Source organism: Lipotes vexillifer, unplaced genomic scaffold, assembly GCF_000442215.2.
Source record: "Lipotes vexillifer unplaced genomic scaffold, Lipotes_vexillifer_v1.1 scaffold517, whole genome shotgun sequence".
NCBI lineage: Eukaryota > Metazoa > Chordata > Mammalia > Artiodactyla > Lipotidae > Lipotes > Lipotes vexillifer.
Genome location: NW_006786711.1, coordinates 730,332 through 741,856, shown reverse-complemented (window position 1 = coordinate 741,856; position 11,525 = coordinate 730,332). Strand labels below are relative to the sequence as shown.

General features: G+C 39.7%; 1 protein-coding gene across 1 annotated transcript; it reads right to left on the bottom strand.

Annotated features, from left to right (window-relative positions):
• Positions 1 to 4,540: 4,540 nt before the first annotated feature.
• MRPL44 (mitochondrial ribosomal protein L44) lies at positions 4,541 to 10,960 on the bottom strand. Its single transcript, XM_007459340.1, has 4 exons — positions 10,719 to 10,960; positions 8,661 to 9,129; positions 5,889 to 6,067; positions 4,541 to 5,081 (listed from the first exon to the last, which is right to left on the bottom strand). The coding sequence occupies exons 1-4, from the start codon at positions 10,895 to 10,897 to the stop codon at positions 4,910 to 4,912; spliced, it is 999 nt and encodes a 332-aa protein (XP_007459402.1). The 5' UTR covers positions 10,898 to 10,960; the 3' UTR covers positions 4,541 to 4,909.
• Positions 10,961 to 11,525: the final 565 nt, after the last annotated feature.

The window sequence follows — 11,525 nt, the reverse complement described above, 5'->3', positions numbered from 1 at the left end:
AAAACCCACACACACTGGAATTGGGTGTCAGAATCTTTATTTGCTATGTAGATATTTGAGCAAACAATCTACACGTGGATTAGATGTCGTACTGAGCTCGGACAGGAGACAGGCTGCAATTTCCCTAAAGTAACAAAGTGGTAGACCTCTGGAAAAGCTGAAGACAACAGCCAGTAAACTCCCTCCTCTGACACTTAATGAGATGGGGACTTTCAATTATTTTTTTAAAATTTATTTTTATTTATTTACTTATTTTGGCTGCACCAGGTCTTAGTTGTGGCACACAGGCTTCTTAAGTTGCAGCATGCGAACTTTTAGTTGTGGCATGGATTCGGGATCTAGTTTCCCAACCAGGGATCGAACCCGGGCCCCCTGCATCGGGAGTGCAGAGTCTTACCCACTGGACCACCAGGGAAGTGCTGGGACTTACAATTCTGCCTGAGACACAATGAAAACAAAGAGTAGGCACTGACCCAAATAAGTTGAAAGCGCTATGTCTTGTTGGCCTTTGAGTCTTTGTTCTAAAAAGGAAATGATGACAGGTGACCTGAAAAAAATGCCAATCGTAAGAGAACTTTACAGAAAGACACAAGGGAGTGGCTTTTGTACCCGCAGCTCTTTGTTTTCCTGAAAATAAAAAACTGAAGGACACATGTGCTCCACATTAAGGGACCTAAGAAACTGAAGGAGGAAGGGCAGGGATTTGCTCAGAGCCGGCAGAGTAAATGTGGTCGGTGGTGACTGCCTGGTAGAGCTGAGCTTTGGGTGAGCTGCTGGAGAACCTCTGTGTCCTTGACCTCCCGTGAATGCTGAAAGACACTGTGTCCTACCAAGAGTCCACTTCGGGTGGCCAAAGAGTGGACACCACCCCTGGCTCCAAAGCCCTGTTTCTTTCAAGATTCTCCAAACTGCCCCTTTGACCCTCTTCCAAACCTTGAAGAAAAAAGGATGCAGATGTTGTGATTTAAAGGAAAAATTTGCTAAATGAGAAACCACTGCTCTACACGGTATCAGGTATGTTGTTTGCAGATTAAATTGTGGTATATGAGGTAGTAAAATGGAAATGAGTTTTTTAATTCCTTAATATTATACCTCCTTCGTCTGCAGTTTAAAATCCCAGCTACCAAAGGTAAAGGGAAGGGTGGCAGACTTTTGTGCTTGTCCTTTCTAGATAAAAATCAATCCCAGGACCAAAACCTGAGTCCTAGTGGCAGGTTGTCTGGGGCCTAACTAATGGTCACCATTGCCAAGTTCATCTGTGGATGGTCAGCTAATTTTTGACTGTATGTAACGTCTGCTGGTAAGTATCTCCTGGCCCTTGCTGACACGTTTTCTTGCTGTGGAGGCGCTGATATCAATAATTTACGTAGAGGAAGAGTTATCAGAAAGTCAGGTAAACCCTTCCTCCTCTGACTAGAAATGTCCTTCTCTAGCTGACAATGACCTCATTACTCATCTCTCCTGCAAAACTCATTAAAACAAACACACTAGTTCACTGTGCAATTTTAATGTACAACAGGTATGGTAAAACGGTGTTCTGTGAATCATCAAATTAATGGGGTTCTTCCTCAGTTGAAGGGGGAATAAGCTAATGTATTTAATTTTCTCAATCATTTTCTCTAAGAAAATTTTTTTAAAACCCTTAGTCTTCTGGTATCGGTGAGCACTAACAGGCAGCTGGATAATTGAATAGGAGCAAATGAGCGTTGAGTGGAAAGCAGACACTACTGATGCCAAGACAGCTTTCTTTTTTCAGGAGTGTGTGTGCTTGTGATTATTTTTGACTGCATGAATTTTCTCCTGGAAAAATTGTTCTCTGTTTGCAAGATGCGATTCAATCTAGCCATCAGTCTTGGTATCCTACAGAGAGAACTGTGGCTTTCAAGTGCTCTGATAGTCAACCAAAGTTGCGAACCATAGCTCTAGGGCCTAGCAACAATGGTGGAGGGCTTTACTAACTGAGAGAAGACCAGGGATCTGCTGAGGGGAAGAGAAAAAGTGGGCTTAAGGATGCAGACGTGGGCAGCATGGGGCCACCCTCAGCTGGGGAAAGCTGTGAGCTGGACCACCCCCCCATGAGAAGAATGTCCACATCTGGTTTTATGAAGTGTCAAGATGGACAGTGAGATTCCCTTGCCTCTGCAGTGCATTTTCTGCCATCATAAAAAGAGAAGAGGAAAAAAAAGTCTTTTCAAAGTTTTATCCATGGCAGCCCTGCAATTCTCCCTCTTTCCAGTAAAGATAAATGAGCTCAAACATCCATACCTTGGCATCAGAAATGAATTGTTCATACATGAAACTCTTAACTTTAGGTCCTGAGGGGAGAGGTAAAATAGCTTCTGCAGAAATAGTCATAAAGTATTATAGCTGTAAGGGGCCTAGAAAAGTCATGTTTCACTGTAATCAAATATAATCAATCTTTCCTGTATAGGGAGAAAATGGTGTTCCCCATAATAGCACTTTATATATTACTTCACTGCAAGTAGGGTTAGAGCACCACCTCGTGGCCAAAATCTAACACATGCTGAACACAAAAAGCCGCATTTGTTCCATTCTTACTTGGGATAATAGCTTATTAGTTTCTAGTAATACTTTCTCATGGCCATATAAAACACTTTTGAGAATAATATGCCCTATTTTACATATGCATATAATAAAAACATAATATGAACTAAAAAGAATAAGCCTTGTATAATTGAGTCTGTAGATATCAATCTTAACATTTTTGGCTAAGGAATCTTTTTGGAGCAATTGTATTTTGGGCTTAGGAAACTGGAGGGTGGGAAAGAGTGTCAGAATTTCACAGCAAATGACTTTAAATGTCTTTCTCTGCTGCCAAGGTTAAGCATCAGTGCTTTTATATCCCACCAACTTCCTATGGTCATAACGACTGTTTTCTCAACGTGGATTAGACTTTAGTCAAACAGGAGTTCTCCGAATGGTCACTGAATGCTCTTGGGTACAAACCCCCTTTGGCAACACCCTCAGACCCACATGTTCCTCTTGCCCACACATCAAACTTATGCAATATTTATTCTCATACAGCAAATTAAGTAATTGTCCAGGTTGGTTCCAAGTTTCAAGCTATTTCACACAGAAGTGCAAAAGCATATTATTTGTTTTCAGTGTTCTAGTCCATCATGTTTTAATGGGTGCTTTTAAAAGGTGTAACTTAATTTAGGTTCCAAGACTTTAGAATTGTGTTGAAATCATTCTTTTTCAAGGGATTTGGATGTCTGGCAAAGCAGTTTTCATGAACTACAGCTAGATTTGCTCCACATGTTAATCTAAAAGCATTCAAGTTCAGAAGCTTGAAAACCTGAGGATGGTTCCCCTCCAACCTTGTAGATTAAGGTCCTACAAACTGCCCTCAACAGGAGAAATATCAGCACAAATTTATGGGGGAAAAAAAAGGATTTTACTGAGTTTGCAACTGAGTTCTCCAGACTTTTCAAAAAAATATTCAACTAAAATAAAATTAGAACACGGCTCTAGCTAGAATCTGACATTTTGCACATGCTGGATGACTAAGTGGTTGGAGGACATGTACCATCTTTTGCGTCCCAGAAACTTTCTATAATCTCTTTCCTCCTATGGTGTCAATGAGATGCTTATCAAGTCAGGTTTACTTGACATGGATGATACGCATAAAAGTAGCATTTTACTACTGGATTTGGTCCTCTATCCCTGTGTTGAATTATTAGGAGTTGCAGTTACTCTCAAAAGAAAGGTGAAATAGTTTATATTTAGCCTACTAATTCTGCCAACTAGGTCATTCTCAAACTTCCCTCCAAATGCAGTCTCTGTGTTAGCTGTCATAGCTGTGAGCCCTCTTACATATAACATTAAGTCCACTTTCCTAACCAGTCTCAGGAAAGGAGTTTCAAAGATCCTTCATCTTCCCTTATAAAAAAGATTTCATGGCAAAAGTGCTGTCAGTTTAAACATTTTACCACTTTTCTATTCTCAACTCCCACTTTTCTTGTTAACCTCTGGGAGTGACTACTGGCAGATTGAAACTAAAAATTATTACTGTTGCCAAAAAGTTGAAAAGAAATCAATCAAAGGGAATTTGCAGAAGGATTACTGACTTGAACACAAAGGATTAAAGAACCAGAAGGACACACTCTTAAGATTTGTCCTCTACTGAATTATACGTGTTATAATAAAATACTTAGAAGAGTGCTTGGTACATGGTAGGTATGATGATGTTTATGGAATACTAATTGATAAATATGTACCCTATTTTTCCATTAGCTTCAACATTTTAAGCTGCTTTTGATTTGTTTTATTTTAAAAGCATAAAACGTACGTCCCCTGCCATTCATCTGTTTTATAGATGTTGAATAACTATGAAATTAATTAGTATACAGAATTTTAAACCTAGACAGAATCTAGAGTTCATGTAAATGCCTAATTATTATAATCAGCCCCTTACATTTCTAAAGGTTAAGAGTTATAACATTACTTTTTAGCTAAAGTCATACTAGGAAGGCAGAGTTCACTAACCTGGGTATAGCAAATTAAGCTACAATGAAACACTTAAAGAGTAACTTTTTTATTGGCATTACAGCAAACTTCACATAAAACATATATTCAAATTATGATACTTCAAAGCTAGAAGGGAATAAAATACACCTAACTGTACAAGTTAAATATTTACAGTAATAAAATCAAGAACTTTAGTTAAAATTTATCAGAAAAATAACAAAAAAGACTTTTGACAAAACAAAAATGATTAAAAAGAAAAGTGACCTGATAAATACCAATACTTGTTTAATTTTAGGAACTCAGTATGAAGAATAAGATATATTTCCTTACAATTTAAAAAATGTCCAGCTTTGGAGGTCTTTTGACATTTGTCTTGCTGTTTTGCTTACAAATTGCAGGCTGCCACATCTCTGGCTGGCTAGCTGGCAGTGACGGTCTTTTCTGCTCTCACATGTTCTTTGGGCTTGGAATAGTCCCAGGGCCGGCGATTCTCGGTGAACCCGTAGAGTTTCCTAAGTGCCACTCGAGCAGCTTCTTCTGCTGCAACCATCACTGTCTCCCCAGGTCCTTCTGCAATCAACTTTTTATCACTAGGAAAAAAACCCAACAGTAGCCTAAAATTACATGGTGCACCATAAAACAAAGTGCACAAATCAGTTTTGCCTGATCTAATTTTGGCAACAATATTCACCAGAAGTAACAGAAATATTGTGCTTTTTTTTCTTTCTACCAGCAGTGTATGAACTGCTGATAAAGGACGTGTTTAAAGCTTGCCAATGTGATAAGCAAGAGTATCTCATTTTGCTTTGCACTTCAATTAAAACTAAAGAAAAAACTTCTTAAAACATTATCAATTTTCTCCTTTGTGATGTCTTCCATTGCTTTCATACCTATAAAGTCCTACATCACATAAAGATCAGAAAAATATTTACCTAAATTTTAGTTAGTTACCTTAGATATTCACAGTTTACAGTTAACATTTCAATCCACCTGAAATCAATTTGAGGCAGGTCAACTGTTACTAAGAAACCAAAAATGTTCTCAGCATGGGTGAATTATACATTTTTGGTGGACAACGTTTAGTTTCTTTTCTTTCCCAGTTCTAGGCTCAATTGAAGCTGTTACAAGTGTGGATTGCGGTTAAATCTGTAATACTTATGAGTCAAAATTTTTTTACAGAAATATTTATATTAGCAGATACTCCATGAAATTCTACAGTGAATAGTTGGTTAACAAAAGCTACTATGCAGGAAAGGACGTAGTGACTAGATAACCGTGGGAATGAGATTTTTAAAAAATCTTTCAATGCAATTAGAGGTTATAATAAGAAATTGTGAAAAGTCAGTTTTTAAGGCTTCTGATCAATATTATGAAGTTAAGATTAAAATTTTACTAACCAGTATAAGCCAACAAAATACACAGGCAAAGCTGTGGTGCTTCCAGACTGCCTAGTAAGCCTAGATTCGGGAGCTGAAATGTTCCTTTTCTTCAATTCTTCTACCAGCAGCCCCATGGGATTTATTATCTTCCAAATCTCAAAGAGTTCCTTTCCAGTCATTTGAGTAATTAAGAAGTCCTGCATATAAAAAATGCAACTGATACATTTAAATTAGTATAAAGAAAATAAGGACCATAATTCAAAGTACATTTTTTATAGAAATTTAAAAATTTAACAGGATTAAGAGGTAAGAACTACTATGTATAAAATAAATAAACCACAAGGATATATTGTACGGCACAGGGAATATAGTCAATATTTTATAATAAGTTTAAGTGGAATACAATCTATAAAAATATTGAATCACTATATTGCACACCTGAAATACTGTAAATCAAAATAAACAAGTAAATGCACATTTGATCATGAAGATCTCCTACCTAGAGCTTCTCCAGCTGTCTCCACATTAGCCTTTACTAGACCATCAAATACAGACTCCTCAGCATGGCTAAAAATAGTGCTGTTCAAATTCTGGGGTGCTTAAGGATCTGCTGGAGACCTAGTTAAAACAGATTCCTAGGCCATACTCCCAGGGATTCTCATTAGCAGTCCGAGGTGTTGCCTGAAAGTCTGCATTTCTAGCACATTCTCAGTGATGGTAATACTGATGCACAGTTTCAAAAGATCTTCCCCACACTGGCTCTAAAAGGTCCAGACCCATCTCCCATCATTTCCCCAGATACAAAATGATCTGACCACACAAAATTACTTGTAGTTCCTAGAGCAGAAGCTCATCCTCAAGGTTTCTTCCTGGAATGACCTTCTTGCGGCAGGTGTCAGTTCCGTAAAGCTTCCCCAGCCCTGCTAGAGTTAGCTGTTGCCTCCAGAGCTCCCTCTCCTCCGTACAATAAGTGGGAGCACCGCCCACATTCCACTCTACCTGTCTAATGAGCTGTGAGTAGGACCCTGAAGGCGAGGATCAAACGCTATAAGCTCGGGCTTCAGTGCTCAGCACAGTGCCCAGCACACAGCAGACGATAAATATCAGGTGGACAAATGAATGAAATAAGACAATTCAAACCTGTCAGTTTTACTATGGAAGGCAGCTACACTCACCACTATACCACCAATGCAGTCAGTTCTACTATGGGAGATATCAAAGCTCTTGACTTAGAAATGGCTATCTGAATTATCTGACTCTACTAGGATCTACAATTGGAACTGTCAACAGAGGCACTAAAATATGGTAAAAAAGTATTTCCAAAATGGTCTCATGACTACCCTGTGAAAATTTCAAAAAGGTGACCGAAAACTAGGCAGTTCTGGCCTCTACATAAGCTATAGTGATAGGGAGAGGATGGAAATCAAGGGAAGATTTTGTCAGAATTTCTTTAGGAAAAGCTATTTAATTGCAGGGGGAGGAAGGGGAAGGAGAGGCTTCCCTTTTCACCTTAAGCCTAGAGGGCTTCAAAGGGTCCACTGGCTTCTGAATCTGAGGCAAGCGATGTTCAGTCAACTGGCAGCCAACACACACGCCTGCTCAACAGGCTGGCAGAAGCTGCCTGCAGTGGTGGGGTGGAAGTCTGCACCTGATATCAGAGGTATACAAATCCTTAAGGCCAGACGTGGAACTCACAGAAGGGATGTCATTTTGAAAGGAATCCCACCCAGGAAACTAGAAGCTGACAGCCAACACCCATGTAAAGGAACCTGGTTACAAGGTTCCAGCAGGGAACAAAATGCTCACTAGAGTCTGTTTTAAACACTGATCAGGCTCAGAAAGCACTAAACCAGTTTACAGACATCAAGTAGATATCTTCTGCTTCCCTTCTTTCCCTCAGCTCCCACTCCAGAGGTGTCACCTAACATACCTGCTTCCCAAAGGCAAACAGGTAGTCTACCTATTATAAGCCCTGGTTGGGGAAGGAGGAAGACAGGTCTCATCTATGAACGAAGTCTGAGTGTTGGTCAATACAGGTATTCTTCTTGATCAAAATGATCAAACTCAGTGTCAAAACTAAATAAACAGATTCCAACAGTAAGGGACGCTGGTTTAAAACACCTGAGGTTCAAAGGTCTGAATCAAGACTGTTTTTGTGAACTGAAGTGATTGCCTGGACTATGCATTATGTAAGAAAGACCAAAAACTCATGTTTTCATCCAAAAGCAAAGGATGAAACTTCTCCCAGTTAACAATTCTAAAAGGACAGTGGAGTTAAGTCCTACCAATTATTTATTAAGTATTTTAATTAGCCAAGCTACTGGCTAACAAGGAGTTAGGTATACATCATAGGGACTCAGAAATCCAAGATTTTGTCACTTTAGAAGAACAGAACAGCAGCTAGTACTTAAGCATGGAGCTCCCTAACCATACTAGCCCCTCCAATAGTGTTCTTTGGACTCATTCATTCACTAAACATCTACTGAGCATCTACCATGTAGGCACTACCCTTGTACCTGAGGATATAAAGCTAAAGACATGGCTTGCAGTGCTTACAAACTCACAACCCAGAATTTAGTATTCACCTCTGAGGCTGTCCTCAGTAAGAGACAACTGTAATAATTAAGACACCACCACAAAAAAGCTTTAGCTCTTTCTCAGTTTGGGCAGGGAGAAAAACTCACACGTCACCTGCCAAGGTCACAGAGCAAGGACATTAAGTACAAAAAGAAAATTTTCTTTCTGTCTACCTCAAGCATGTCCCAGCGTGTGCAATTAACAATCACCTACCCTGATGAAAAGTGCAGTCCTCTCAGGTCCGCTGCTCTGTAACAGGACTCCGATCACTGCAAAGAAAGTCTGCCTTAACACAGCTGGGGGGACTGGGAATTCTGCACTCAACGTTAACTGCTCCACTGCCAAGTTTCTAGCTACATGACACACAACTTCCTCACTGGTGAGAAAGTCAACTAGACTTTTAACGCCTTCAGTGGGTAAGTCTGAGAATGCGTCCTCAAAAAATTGTGTAAGGCAAGTTTGTGAAAAAGATGTCCCTTGTTCAGATAGTTCTTGATTATCTTTAAGGTTCAGAAGAACAGCTTCTTTCTCTATTCCAAGTTTTTGGCGTTTGGCCTCCTCACTTTTAATATAGCAGCTATTAACAAATGCAGTTTTGAGAAGATCTAAGGAAAAGGTTTCCTGTAACCGATGGCCAAATGCTTGCATTTCAGCATGGTAATCCCAGTTGGGCTTCTCTGAACTGAAAATGTAAAACAGAAGATAGATGGTAAAGAGAACAACAAGATGTTACTATGATGCAAACATTTTTCATTGTGATGCAATTTTATTAATTATATAAAGGAGATTTAAAAATACTGAGTTTCATTTAAATTCCAGACTCTGATTTTCTGAAAATTAAAACTTATGTCACATGATTACTTGTGGTTCTTTGCCAGATTAATTTTCCCTTTGAGTCAAATGCCACATCAAAGTGGTTCTTCAACATCAGAGACTAAGTCATTATCCTAACTTTTAGGTTCTTTACTTCTGCTCTAAATGGGACTACGCTTCATACTTAGATATGAAATACAAATTATAATTTCATAGGGTCAACCCATAAACAGTAAGTGTATTATATTTATCTTGTATTTTACTATTTTAAGTTTTGAAAACAACCATTTAAATTAGCAATTAAATAATCTAGTATCAATATTACAAATAGGTTAAAAGTTCATAATCATTCTCAAGAATTATTAATAGGTCTTTTTAAAAATAAAGACAATAAATCGAAAATAAAACTCTTTTAAGTAAAAAAGTGCAGCAAAGTATAAAGATATGGGTTGTAAGTCACACGATGTATATAATCTACACAATCTATAAAGTTTCTTCCAATTATAAAAGCTTAAAGTGACTAACCTCACAATAATCAAATGTGAATTAAGAAGAAGCATTATTTTTTCTTTTTATAAAGAACTTAATTTTGTGTTGAAAGTATACAGGACTATGAACACGTATACACCTCCTAGTAGGTGTATAAACCGGATCAACCTTTTTTTTTGGAGGGCAACCTTAAAGTACCTAACAAATTTTCATACTAAATTTCCAAAACAGTAATAACTTCAAAGCTGTTACATCGATGTAACTAACAGATGTACACTGTTTCATCGGTTGTAATAGCAACAGTATGGAAATCAAACCACCATAAATGGAGTCATAAAAGAGGTGCATCAACCTGTATAGCCACAACTACATGTCAAAGACACATTATTAAAGAGAAAAAGGTGCAAAACCTCATGCATAGTAGGGTCTTTTTTGAAGCTATAAAGATCTGCGTCTATTCCTACCAGATTTTCTACTACTGGAACAAGATTAATTTCGGCAGAAACCTAAAGCCAAACCGTTTTCCTTTTTCACTGGTCAGTGGACTTGTGATTGTGTAATTTTTTCTTGCCCTAAATCGCAATACTGTAGAGTGCGTTCTTCCCTCTTGTCCGTACCCAAAGAATTCGCAGGCATCATCACAAAGCAGGGGCTACAACACCCAAGCCCAGATAAAGATTACCCTCCAGCCGGCCTCATTTCTCACAACTTTCCCACAACTTTCGGATTCTAAATGGGAGTTCCGAAAGCGTCGGGGGCAGCCACGCGCCCAACCCCTTAGCAGAAATCCATCATTCCCTTTGCCTCGGCCACGCGTCCACGTCCGCGGGTGTCCCTATCGCACAACTAGGGTCAAGCCTGGAGCGCACTAGCAATGAGCAATCCTTCCCGCCGCCGGGCCGAAGCTGCGGGGAGGGGAGGCCAGGGTCCCCAGCCGCCACCCCTACCCCGTCCCGAGGTGGCTCCTACCGGCGCACGGGCGGCGGCGGGCACCGAAGCAGGCGCCACCGCTCTAACTCCTTCTGGAAGCGGAAGGCGGCGCGGAATGCCTTCTTCACTCCCCGAATCGGCGGGGCGAGAGCAGGTATGGCCGGTGCCAGGAGGCAGCGAGGCCTCCATAACAGCAGCCTCACCAACCCGGATGCCATCGCGCAGAAGAAAGCAATGGACGACGGAAGGAAGAAAGTCGGCCCAGCGTCGCGGTGACACAGTTCCCCCGGAACCGGGGTAGGAGAGAGAGGTCGGGGCGGAGCCAGCGCGCGGCGGGTGGGGCGACTGGACTGTTTTAGTGCGCATGCGCAAACGTTGGTGTTTTTGCGCGCCTGGGAATTTATCTTGGGGGAACAGGGCCTGCTGGGTATTTGGGTGCAGGAATTTCTGGAAAAGTTTCTTCATCCTGTCAGTTGCTCTCGTTCCTTCCGTTCTAATTAAAGTAAAACAAAAAAGTTGTTTCACGTTTAAAGAAAACACTTAAATTCTCAAAAAAAGAAAACACTTATCAACATGTCTTAGAGCTCCAGACCATCAATCCAGCCGCTATTTATGAGCAAATATTTACCTGGCATGTCTCCAGAAGCCTTCGTTTTAGGACCCCTATACTAAAACATATTGATTTATCCAAAATAAACATTTTTATTTAAAAACTAAGTATGAACTTTTTTACAGCAAAAAAAAAAAGGGGGGGGGCAAAGAATGGAAAAAAATACATCAAGATGGGAACAGTGGACTTATGTCTTTTTTTAATCTTTCACTTTTTAGCAATATCATTATATTGCT